The 13,251-nt window shown below is 44.8% G+C and overlaps 1 protein-coding gene across 1 annotated transcript in view; it reads right to left on the bottom strand.

Moving 5' to 3' along the window:
- col28a2a (collagen, type XXVIII, alpha 2a) overlaps positions 1–13,251 on the bottom strand; it is a 177,599-nt gene that overhangs the window by 48,387 nt on the left and 115,961 nt on the right. Inside the window, exons 18-22 of the mRNA XM_085986214.1 lie at positions 11,862–11,933; positions 7,547–7,615; positions 7,173–7,244; positions 6,078–6,146; positions 1,637–1,705 (exon numbers count right to left, since the gene is read on the bottom strand). Coding sequence (XP_085842340.1) covers positions 1,637–1,705; positions 6,078–6,146; positions 7,173–7,244; positions 7,547–7,615; positions 11,862–11,933 — 351 coding nt within the window. The remainder of the gene's footprint in view (positions 1–1,636; positions 1,706–6,077; positions 6,147–7,172; positions 7,245–7,546; positions 7,616–11,861; positions 11,934–13,251) is intronic.

The following is a 13,251-nucleotide window of genomic DNA, read 5'->3' as shown; positions in this document are numbered from 1 at the left end:
CCTTTTGGAAGTCTAAATACACTACGTCCACTGGTTCCCCTTTATCCACCCTATATGTTACTTCCTCAAAGAACTCCAGCAAATTTGTCAAACATGACTTCCCCTTCATAAAACCATGCTGACTTTGTCCTATTAAATTATGATTATCCAAATGTCCTGTTACTGTCTCCTTAATAATGGACTCCAAAATTTTACCTACCACAGATGTTAGGCTAACCGGTCTATAGTTTCCAGCCTTCTGTCTACTGCCCTTTTTAAATAAGGGTGTTACATTAGCAGTTTTCCAGTCTGCCGGGACCTTTGCCGAGTTCAGGGAGTTTTGGAAAATTATTACCAATGCATCCACAATCCCTACCGCCACTTCCCTCAAGACCCTAGGATGTAAGCCATCAGGTCCAGGTGATTTATCCGCCTTGAGTCCCATTATTTTACCGAGTACCACTTCCTTAGTGATTTTGATTGTGTGTAGCTCCTCCCCCCCTATAGCCCCCTGTTTGTCCAGTGTTGGGATATTCTTAGTGTCCTCTACTAGTCTCCTAAGGATGGGGACTAATCATAGGTAAAAATTCTACAAAGGCAGGTGCGAAACTGTGAACGGGCAGCACCCAAAAACATTGGTGGACAGAAGCTCATCTCGGGGTCAAATACGACACCAAGGTTGCGAACGGTCTGGCTCAGCCTCAGGCAGTTGCCAGGAAGAGGGTTGGAGTCGGTGGCTAGGGAATGGAGTATGTGGTGGGGACTGAAGACAATGGCTTCAGTCTTACCAATATTTAGCTGGAGGAAGTTTCTGCTCATCCAGTCATACAAGCAGTCTGACAAATCAGAAACTGTGGAAGGGTTGAGAGAGGTGGTGGTGAGGTAGAGCTGGATGTCATCAGCGTACATGTGGAACCAAAGAGACAAAAGGGTAACTGTGTCAGTTACTACATAACGACTTGCAGCCAGAATCATCTACTTGGGCAGCTCGCCCCGTGGCAATGAAAGGGACAACCACATTCAATTTTTATGCCACAGGCTCATTTCAAGCAACATGAGGGACCTGTGCAATTATCACCAAGGCTGATCTAATGATAGCTATCAGATCATGAAAGCTGAAAGATAGCTGCTTGGATCCAGAACCTAGGGTACTGTCTGTTCTCTTCCCCTCCTGTCATCAGAGCCCCAGTCTGTGCTTCTGTGGGGTGGAGTCACTGACTGGTCCCTGGCTGTTTCCATGGTGGGGTCTATTGCTGATTCCAATGAAGGAGCCATGCGTTCCATTGATGCCAGCAATGAAGAAAAAGCTCCCATGATGTTGCTGCAAATGAGAACAGTAGATTCTAGAGACACAGCTGTCAGTTGTTGTACATCCTTGGAGACTGACCTCAGTGCCTGCACCCAAGTGTAATGTTGCTAAACATCCTTCTTTTCATGCTGCAAGTATCCATGAGATCTGGCTCCCATGGCTCTGAAGTCTGCATATACTACATATAAGGTGACATATTGTCAGATTCAGAGTTAGTGACCCCCTTAACCACAGTGAAGTGTGAAGGGCTACTTGTGCAGCTATTAACTATTAGTCCCCTATAGAAAACAGAAAACCATGAGATTTCTTCTCATTTGCAATATTCTAAACAATTTAAGTAGCTCTTACCTTGGGACCAGGAATTCCTATTCCAGTTTCACCTACAGGGCCAATGGGACCAGGAGGACCTGGATCACCCTATAAAAAACATTGATCGATAAATCGTTATTAAATCTAATATAAAAGATTTAGGCTGGAATTTTACCCACCTGGATGGGTCCAGTGCTGGTGGTGTCTGTGGTGGGTCGCGACCCCGCTGCTGGCTCCATCCTGCTGTTGAAAATTAACTTACCTTAATGGGGCCTTTTAAGCCTGCCCAATGAGATGGAGCGGGTCTGGTGATGTTTTTGGCCGGGATCCTTAAAGGGACCATGGCCACATTACATTTGAAGTTTTATCTAAAATAGTGCTGTCAGTGCACTACAGCATTGGAGTGCTGCAAACACTGACAATTACTGCACAGAGGCAGAGGGTTGCACCCAGGTCCTTCGATGACTCCCTCCAGAGCACGCAGGGAGGCCCTCTTCCCTTCTGATGGGCGGAAGAGACCTCCCCAGGAGACCAAGACAGCCTGGTTGCAGATTGCAGAGGAGGTCACAAGCAGGGATGTGGTCAGGAGGACCTGGGTGCAGTGCCGCAAACATTTCAATTATCTCATTAGATCAGGAAACGTTAGTACAAAGCCACACTCAACTGCATCCTGCTGTGCCTCTCATCACATCCCCATCACTCTGCCTTCCCAACCCTACTCCTGCACATCCTTACTCATACCAATGTACCTTGCAAATCCACCCATCCCTCTCGATCTACATTTTCACATCCCCACCTCACTAGCCACCACTCATACTCACACTCATCTTAGTGCAATCATACCAACTAACACACAAAGGTAGTCACGTGGGTGTTTTATGCAATGTTTATGTAAGATTTCTGTTAATGTGGTGTCAAACATTGATACCTTTTATTTTCAACACTTTGCGTTCTTGGACAGATTTGTGTGTATCTTTGGAAGAGTCTTAGTGAGTTCCAGTGAATGTTGAGTCATAACGGTACCCCCTCGCAATGGTGGTGAGTGTAAAAGGAATGGCTTGGGCATTGTAGGGATGCTTTATGGTGTTGGTGTGGGGTGGTGCCAACCTGGCGCATCAAGTGGCAGCCATATGAGTGTACAGCATAAAGTTAACTAAATCTGGCAATGATGAGGCCATCCCTGGCCTCCTGGGCAGCAATGTGCTCAGGTGCTGATGCCCTCTGACCTGTGCAGTATCAGGTGATTGCGGAGAAGGTTGATGTTGTTGTTGGTGCTGACAGACCGTAAGAGCTTCTACAGGTATATAAAAAGGAAGAGAGTAGCTAAAGTAAACGTTGGTCCTCTAGAGGATGAGTCTGGGGAATTAATAATGAGAAACAGGGAAATGGCGGAGACTTTGAATAAATATTTTGTATTCGTCTTCACGGTGGATAATCAAGGGGCTATTGGGGTGGGGGGTGGGGAGGAACTTAAAACAATCACTATCACTGGAGAAAAAGTACTAGGCAAACAAATGGGACTAAAGGTGGACAAGTCCCCTGGACCAGATGGCCTGCATCCTAGGGTCTTAAAAGAGGTGGCTGCAGAAATAATCTACCAAAATTCCTGGGATTCTGGAGAGGTCCCAGTGGACTGGAAAACCGCAAATGTAATGCCCCTATTTAAGAAAGGAGGGAGACAGAAAGCAGGCAACTATAGATCAGTTAGCCTAACATCTGTCATTGGGAAAATGCTGGAGTCCATCATTAAGGAAGTGGCAGCAGGACATTTAGAAAATCATAATATAGTCAAGCAGAGTCAGCATGGTTTTATGAAAGGGAAATCATGTTTGACAAATTTGCTGGAATTCTTTGAGGATGTAACAAGCAGGGTGGATAAAGGGGAACCAGTAGATGTGCATTTGGATTTTCAGAAGGCATTCGATAAGGTGCCACATAAAAGGTTACTGCACAAGATAAGAGCTCACAGGTTGGGGGTAATATATTAGAATGGATAGAGGATTGGCTAACTAACAGAAAACAGAGAGTCAGGATAAATGGGTCATTTTCAGGTTGGCAAACTGTAACTAGTGGGGTGCCGCAAGGATCAGTGCTGGGGCCTCAACTATTTACAATCTATATTAATGACTTGGATGAAGGGACCGAGTGTAATGTAGCCAAATTTGCTGATGCTACAAAGATAGGTGGGAAAGGAAATTGTGTGGAGGATGCAACGAATCTCCAAAGGGATATAGATTGGCTAAGTGAGTGGGCAAAAATCTGGCAGACGGAGTATAATGTGGAAAAATGCAAGGTTATCCACTTTGGTAGGAAAAATAAAAAAGCAAATTATTTTTTAAATGGAACGAGATTACAAAATGCTGAGGTACAGAGGGATCGGGGGGTCCTTGTACATGAATCACTAAAAGTTAGCATGCAGGTACAGCAAGTAATTAGGAAGGCAAATGGAGTGTTGGCCTTTATTGCAAAGGGAATGGAGTATAAAAGTAGGGAAGTCCTGTTACAACTGTACAAGGCGTTGGTGAGACCACACCTGGAGTACTGCGTACAGTTTTGGGCTCCTTATTTAAGGAAGGATATACTTGCATTGGAGGCAGTTCAGAGAAGGTTCACGAGGTTGATTTGGAGATGAAGGGGTTGTCTTATGAGGAAAGGTTGAGCAGGTTGGGCCTATACTCATGGAGTTTAGAAGAATGAGAGGGGATCTTATTGAAACATATAAGATTCTGAAGGGGCTTGACAGGGTAGATGCAGAGAGGATGTTTCCCCTCGTGGGGAAATCTAGAACTAGGAGGCATAATTTCAGAATAAAGGGGCACCCATTTAAAACAGGAATGAGGAGGAATTTCTTCTTTCAGAGGGTTGTGAATCTTTGGAATTCTCTTCCCCAGAAAGCTGTGGAGGATGGGTTATTGAATATATTTAAGGTGGAGCTAGACAGATTTTTGAATGGTAAGGGAGTCGAGGGTTATGGGGAGCGGGCAGGGAAGTGGAGCTGAGGCCAAGATCAGATCAGCCATGATCTTATGGAATGGCGGAGCAGGCTTGAGAGGCCAAATGACCTACTCCTGCTCCTAAGTCTCATGTCTTATGGTGTTGGGGCTTATTGTGGTCCGATTCTGAGGACCAAGGTGAGACAGTATAAACAGCACCCATGTTGATGGAATAGATGGCAGGTGAAGTACAGATGGCAGAAGCATTCCGTCAATGGTGCGAGAGTTCTTCCAATGGGGTGAGACTGGATGGAGATTTTGCTGGAAACACTTGCAGCCTGCAGAATCTGTGCTGGAAATGAACTGAGAAACAGCTTCTGCCTGAGGAAAATGATCATCTGTCAAGTGGGAGCTTTCACTGAACATTTCATGCTGTCAAGTAATCAGCTGGTGCAATGGCCACGGAACTCCTGCCTCAGGTTGACAGACGTGGTTCCCGAGCTGCGTGAATCCCGTGGCTATGCAGGGAAATTCTGAAAGTGAAAAAAGGCTCTTAAGTGCCTGTAAACTACCTGATAATCATCTCAATTGGGTCTCTCGGCGTTGCCGGTCGGGTCGGCTCCGCGATGACAGACGCACCTGGGGGAAAGGCGCGATGGAGCAAGACGACAGCAGGTTCCCAACTCGCCGTCAAAGGTAATAACTTTCCCACTCGACCTGCCACTGATCGCGCCCGCTACTACCCTGGAAAATTCTGGCCTTAAGTTCTGTTTCCTGGGTGCAAAGGTGAAAAAAAGGGGAGGAGACCATTCCAGGACTTTTCTGGCAGGACCATCAGAGCCATTTAAATGAGGCAGGAGGTATCCAAGCAAGACGGCCCTTTAATGCGTGTTCTGGATAGAAGAAACTGATATAGTAACTCTTTCATTTTAATGATACAAAAATGCCTAAATGCCCAATTTTAGTTTGTGGGCCTATTGTGTTGTACCTCTTATTATATCAATTCTATATGCTTATATATTCTATAGAAATTCCTGTAGTTAACAGGAAAATCTGATCCATTAATGATCATTTCACAATGGAAAAAAAATCTCATTCTTATTTTGTTTTTATTTTATGTTCACATTATTTCGAATGTTGTTTACATTATTTTCAAATATTCTGGTTGGTTGTTTGGAACTCAATTTAGAAAATTAACTAAAATGGACTTTTTAATTTCTGTATTCAATAAATGTAAATAATAAAATTGAATGGATAAAACCACATAATTATTTAACTTACAGTTCAGAATAACTGTAATGATGGAGTTGCTGAAAGGTCAATAATTTTGATCAATCTTGCTGGTGTCAGAAATTACATTAATTGATGTTAAATCTGTTTTATCTGTTGTGACATTTAGTTAGTCCAGCATGCAAAACCAAATGCAGGTAAAGCTTACTTGTACAGAGTGTTAAAAACAGCTGACTTTTTGTATAGTTCACCAACTTGTTTTCACAAAAGAGGAAATTTAATAGTCTACTAAAATAATGTTAAACATTTGTGTATACCTTAAGTCCCATAATGCCACGTCCTGGAAAGCCTGGCATTCCGAGGCGCCCCGCAGCACCCGGCTCACCCTACAATGTAAATCAAAACAAAACAGATTATCAACAATCTGATGCAAAAATATAATGTGCAATATCCTTAATGAGTAATCCCTTAAAATTTTTGTTTCATTCCCTTTGATAAAAGAGCTTTTAAATTAAAATGTGGTTCAACACGGAGGCAGTTGTAGCGTGTTGCTATCGGCTGCAAGGATATCTGTAGTCATCCTCCACCCTTGGAATGGCATTGCCAATGGCAGTTATGTTCATCTACTAATAGTAGGAGGAGTTGATCTGGTAATTTTTCCTGGAAACATCTTTCAGTGTCAATGTCAAATTGCTGATGTTAGCTTTCTTCTGCTGACCTTTCACCAATATCATGATTTATGTGCTTTAAGTATGATCACAGCATTTTAACATGCCAATATATCACCTTTTCACAATTCTTTAACAGATGATGACACCCAGCTCAGGTCTTCACCACTACTTTCGTCTCCTCAACTACCTGTGTGCTGTCAGACTGTTTGTCCAATATACTGGCCTCACTGACCTACATTGGCCCGCATCCCCCAACGCAATCCCCCAATCTAAAGTCCTCATCATTGCCTTCAAACCTCTCACTGATCTTGCCTAACTCTAACTCCGCAATCTCCTCTAGCCCTATGCCCTCTCCCGCATGCTCTACTTTTCTGACACTGGACATCTGTGCCTCACCCACCTTTGTCCCACTATTGATGGCAAAGCCTTCAGCCGCCGTGGCTCTACATTCTGGAACTTCCTTCCTCAACCTTTTCAGCTCTCCATCTCTCTCTTTCTCAAATAAGTATCTGGTTTCTCATTTACTTCCAGCTTGTGAAGCACTTGGGGATATTTGTTATGTAAAAAGCAGTATATAAATGGAACTTAATGTTGTAGATTTATTCCAGCATGGAAATTTCTGCATTTTGAAAGGAGTGAAGAAACATTGTACACAAAAGCATCAGAAGTTACCAGATGGCAGAGCTAGATGAAATTCGAAAATGTCGATATGTACTACAACCGATAAAGAAGTTAACTTGCCTTCGGTCCCGTTGGTCCTATTATTCCAGGTGGACCAACCAAACCTCGCAGCCCCCTCTGACCTATATCACCCTACAGAAAACAAAAAGTCAAACATTGTAGAGAAAGAGCCACAGCGTTTTTCTTTTGCATTACTGAACCATGGATAAATGTTCACCTTCACCACCTTGGTGGTAATCTAGTGGAACTGATCACCTGCCTTTTGTAGAACCTGCACAATTTTCCTTTCACAGTGGAATGTAAATCCAGCGGGTTCTACAACCAGCGGCGGATTCACTCGGCCAGATTACCGTCTAGGCGGTGAAGACGGAAACTTATCCCCAAATTTCAGTACAAATGGCATGTCCTGTCAGCTTCAGATGAAGAGAGTTTACCTTCTCTCCTTGAATTCCTATGCCTGGGACACCTTCAGCCCCTCGAGGACCTGACAATCCTGGTTCACCCTATGATGGTAATAAAAGAAAAATCTGAATGGTGAAAGTTTCCCATAATAATCTCAAGATCATTTATCTCAGAGATAGCACTGCTGATTGTTCAAATACCACTTGGATGTTAGCCATCTGTTATCAGAAAATGGAAGGAACAATTAGGATCACCTGACAATCTTATCATAACAGAAACACCACTGTACATCTATAAAACTGGAGACACGAGACTCTAAGAATATTTTAGTGTAGAATAATTAAATTAATATTTTCATCTGTATATACTCTATCTCTCTTAGACTCATTGAATAGCACCAATATTCAACAAGTGAACTGACTGAATATCCTGTGGGTAGTATGCTCAGGCAAAATTGCATTCCCACTTAAAAATTGATTTGTTTCATTTTTTGTGTTTGAGGTGTCAGGAGCACACACCTCAAGAATTCTTCCCCCTCCTGACAGTTTTTGTAATGCAACATTAATAATCCGAGATGATAGCACAAGTACTTTTTTTACAATATTAAAAGGTAAGGTAATCTGACATTATCCCATGAATAAATGATAGTCCCAATTTTAACCCAGCGCGGGAATCAGGTAGGCAGGGGGCGGGAAAAGCAGCACCCCCTCCCACCACCTCCTGACGTTGCCAGCATGATGCCCAGGTGATTTTAATTGCGGAGCCCCATTTGAATAAGATTGATGGGGTGCCCACCCAATTGCGGTGGGGAACAGGCAGCCCACCCATTTTCTCTGCACAATTTCCAATGTACCGCTCAAGGCCTGTTTAAAGTGGGAATGCACTTTAAAATGAAGTTACATTCCCTGATTTCACATTACGTTCGAACAGCATGGAGACAATTATCTTGGCAGTAATGAAAGGGAGGGTTGCTCCTAGGTTTTCTGATGCCTCCCTGGAAGTCCTCATGGAGGAGGTCAGGGCAAGGAGGGAGGTACAGTACCCACAGGAAGATCCAGAAGACTAATTATTCAGAAGGTTGGACAGAGGTGGCTGAAAGGGTCAATGTGAGCAGCATCAGCCCCTGGACCTGGGTTCAATATAGAAAGTGTATTGAACCCAGGGGAGGTGAGGGTGGCCGGCAGTGGCCCACAGTTGTTTTGTGGAGCCAGGAGCAGCACTCCTGATCCTTTTGCCTCCACAAATACCATATTCCTGAAAGTTTTGGGCATTTTTATGAGTGGCCTCTAGCGGTCCCCAAGGACTGCTGGTTAGGTTGATCCAAGATTGGGAAATACCAGTTGGAGCTTGAGCATCACAAGCTCCAACCAAGGCAAATAAATAATTAAAACTGGGAACATTCTCCATATACTGCATTCTCTGGTGGGACCTGGTGTGGAGGTTCTTGGCAGCTGGATCCCAGCATTTATGCCGAGATCGACACCCAGGCTCTCCCTCCATATGGAGGGAGTCACAGCACGCAGGGAGGTTCTCTTCGCTTCCAATGGGTGGAAGAGACCTCCCCAGGAGATCAACACAGCCTGGTTGCACATTTCACAGGAGGACACAAGCAGGAATGTCGTCAGGAGGACCAGGCTGCAGTGGCACAAACCTTTCAATGATCTCAGTAGATTACGAAACGTTACTGCAAAGCCACACTTAACCTCATCCTGCTGTGCCACTTATCACATCCCCATCACTCTGCCTTCCCTACCCTACTCCTGCACATCCTTACTCACACCAACTTACCTTGCACCTCCACTGATTCCTCTCTATCTACATTATCACTTCCCCATCTCACTAGCCACCCCTCACACTCACCCTCATCCTAATCCAATCATACCAACTAACAACACACAAGTGTAGGCACTTGGGTGTTTTATGCAATGTTCATGTAAAGTTTCTGGTAATGTGGTGTCAATCATTGAAATCTTTATTTTCAACACTTTGCGTTCTTGGACAGATTTGTGTGCACCTTTGGAAGTGGCTTAGTGAGTTGCAGTAACTGGTGAGACATAAAGGTACCCCCCTCAATGGTGATGAGTGTGAAAGGAATGGCTTGGACATTGTAGGGATGCTTTATGGTGTTGGTGTGGGGTGGTGCCAACCTGGCGCATCATGTGGCAGTCAGAGTGCACAGCATCAAGTTAACTAAATCTGGCCATGGTGAGGCCATCTCTGGTCCTCCCAGGCAGCAATGTGGTCGGGTGCTGATGCCCTTTGTCCTGTGCAGCATCAGCTGACTGCGGAGAAAGTTGGTGTTGTTGTTGGTGCTGCTAGTGTGCCTGGTGCTGCTGGTGTTGGGGCTGATCGTGGTAGGATTCTGAGGACCAAGGTGAGATAATTTCAAGGGCACCGATGCTGATGTAATAGATGGCAGGTGAACTTGAGATGACAGAAGTGATCTGTCAGTGACGAGAGAGGTTGTTCTAATGAGGTGACACTGGATAGAGAGTTTACTCCAAACACTTGCAACCTGCATAAAGCTCAATCTGTCTTCCAAATGCAGTAAGGAACAGCTTCTGAGTTTCGAAAGTGAACAGCTGTGAGATTGGAGCTTTTATAGCACATTTGCAGCTTTGAAGTAATGAGATGATTCCATGGTCATACAACTCCCGACCTCCTTACCTGATGTGATCCCCGAGCAGCGTGGACCCTGTGGGCGACCTCGTAAAATGGTACGGTGAGCTCAAAATACTTTTTAATGGGCTGTTAACAAGGTCATAATGATTGAATTGCCTCCCTCACCACTGTGTGTCAGGTCTGTTCAGCGCTGACAGACCTGACATCTGGGAAAGGCGTGTGGCAGCGGGTTGCCAGTGGGGTCCGGACCCGCTGTCAAAAAAAAAATATTTCCCACCCGACCCGCCACCAAACGCGCCTGCTGACCCCCTGAAAAATTCCCCCCTTAAATATTTAAGTCAGGCATCCGTACCACGATGGCGCATCTTGGGTGTCTATCATAGCAGGGGGCTGCGTTTAGGAAAATCAGACCTGCATGCGGCTTAACCACTGGTCATTAAAAGGATTCCTGCAGGCCACCGCCACCGCCAAAAGAGTACATTTAAAAAATACTTACAGGAGTGTTCCTTCCGCCTCCACATTAAAACCACAGGCTGCTGCCGGCCACTGCCCCCACCTCCCGATCGCTGCCTTGCCTCCCCAGCCCTGATCCCTGCCTCGCCCCCCGCCCCCCCCAATCCCTGCCTCACCTCCCCTGATCGTTACCTCACCACCCCACCCCCCCGCAACCGAATCCCTGCCTCACTCCCCTCCTGATCGCTGGCTCGCCACCACCACCCCCCCTGATCCCTGCCTCGCCTCCCCTGATCGCTACCTCACCACCGCCCCCCTGCCATCCCTGCCTCACCTCCCCTGATCGTTACCTCACCACCCCACCCCCCCCAACCGAATCGCTGCCTCGTTGGTCTCCTGGTCGTAACCCTCCCTTGCAATCGCTCCCCCCTTTTGCAAGACCTACCTGAGGGTCACTGCCAGTGTTGCAGTGCCCCAAAATTCAAATGGCCTTTGCCAGCAGCCTGCCTGGGGATGCTCAGCAGTCTGATGTAAATGAGGCCCGAGGCCCAATATCGCGTGGGCCTTGGGCCTACCCATGCTGGCCCAGGGGCCAATCTCTGCGCCTGTTCGAACCAATTTCTAAGCCTGCGAATTTAGTAATTTAGCAAAGAACACCATCCTCCCCCCACACCAAAGCTCAGGTGTCAGTACGGCTGCTTGCTAAAGTCATGTTACTCACATTTGTAGAACTGTATTAATACAACCACCACTTCACAGTAGTTACTCACATTTGTAGAACTGTATTAATACAACCACCACGTCACAGTCGTTTTCAACAGTAGTTTTGTAATGACAAGATTCGTATTAAGCAAAATATAGGGTGAATTTAATGCTCCCTGTGATTGAGTCACTTGAATGGAACAAAGGTCAGAGATAGGTTTACAATAATGTAGCAAACATTCTCCGATCCGCACACCGAGTGAGTCTGCCCACTGGGAGAGCAGCGGCACTGAATTTACCCTTATATGCTTAAACACTAAACTGGTTTCCTCCCACAATAATTATATTCTTCCTGTGATCGGGACTTGTAGAAGCAATGGAATGAATGCAAATATTAGTTCATACTGATATGCATTAGTATCCGATTTCATAACATTTAGTTTTTTTTAAACTTACATTTTTCTACATTCATTTATTATTTTAAATTTTTTAAACTGTCATAATTCTGACTACCATTTTAAAGACCATCAGAAGCCATTTTAAGCAAAATTAGTGTAGCCTTAGAATTACCTTTTGTCCTGGAGCACCATCTTCTCCTGGAAGACCGGGAAGACCTGCCAATCCCGAGGAGCCGGGTTCACCCTAACCAACACAAAAATCAACACCTTCATGGAAAACAAGAGAGTCTATTGGGGCCGATAATTCTATCTGCCTGCTTCATCAGCGGCGCCAGCATCATGCAGGCACTACATGCTCCAAGGTAAAAATGGTCCGCCTTTGGTGGATAAAACGAGGTCAGCCAATTGGCATAATTTGCTGGCGTTCTGGGCATGTCTCTTATGAAGCGCTGGCAGCGCCAGGGCCACATTGTTGGGCGTCAGCAACCAGCGAAGGTTTTCTGACTGCGTGGTGTGCACTAGGTGCTTTCCCAGTGGGGAGCGAGTGGCACCGGGTGCAAGCGGCAAGAAGAGTGTGGAACGTAGGAATTGCTAGACCAAGATCCATCTAGTTGGCCTTCTATCGTGCTGATAGTCGGATGATACAACGATATGGGAGCAGGGGGGAGCGCTGGGCAAGGGAAGCATTGATGAGCGGGAGCCATGGTCGCAGGGGCACAAAAGGCGGGCGTGCCCAAATATTGTTCTGATTTCTATGGAGGGCTTCCTTTGAGGAAATAAGTTCAAATATGCAGTCATCTCCATCTAAAAGGTTCCTATACTCTACCTACTTATTAAAGATAATAAATAAACTGATAATGGCAGACCAAAGAAAATTAGATGAAATAAAAGGAACAAAAAACACAAAGAGGAGAAAAGCAAAAAGTAATAAAAATATGTGAGATAGGAAAAGAATAAACTCTAAAGTTTGCAATGTCTCCCAAGAGGGAGAAATTCAACTTCCTTTCGCCTGATTGTGGACATAAAGTAAATGATAGGAGGACGAATTTCAGGTGGCGATCTCCCACATCTATTTGGTACATTAATGAAAATATACATGTGTTGAAATACCCAAAGGTCGATCAGTATTCAGCGGTTCAATACTGGCCCTTGTAAATATATATTCCAAAAGTATTCTTTTGTATTAATTTCAAAATCCTCATTTATGTAAGATGTAACTAAAACATATTTTAAATGTGAAAGCATGCCGCAGAAATATTTGTCACTCTCATTTATGATCCAATGGAAAAATCAGAAGAAATCCTGAGGTGCAGTTCCTGTAAATGACCAGCAGATGGAACAATGTGTAAAAGCAAAGGCTAATCCACAGTTCAACTGTGCACTGCTCATGAGCGCAAGAATCTAATGGCTGAAATTTGTTATGCTAATTTTAGCAAAAACAAAAAGCAGTATGTCACAAACTTTTAATCACATCTACTTTTTTGCTCAAAGTAGCAAAGACAGGAATTTCAGCCCCTAGAGCGCATGCCTGTCAATAGTTTTGCCTTGTAATGCATCACATG

The sequence above is a fragment of the Somniosus microcephalus genome, chromosome 4 (assembly GCF_052327205.1).
Source record: "Somniosus microcephalus isolate GS21.2 chromosome 4, FLI_Smic_1.0, whole genome shotgun sequence".
In the NCBI taxonomy this organism is placed as follows: Eukaryota; Metazoa; Chordata; class Chondrichthyes; order Squaliformes; family Somniosidae; genus Somniosus; species Somniosus microcephalus.
Note: the sequence above shows the minus strand (reverse complement) of the source record. Positions and strands in the feature narration are given on the sequence as shown.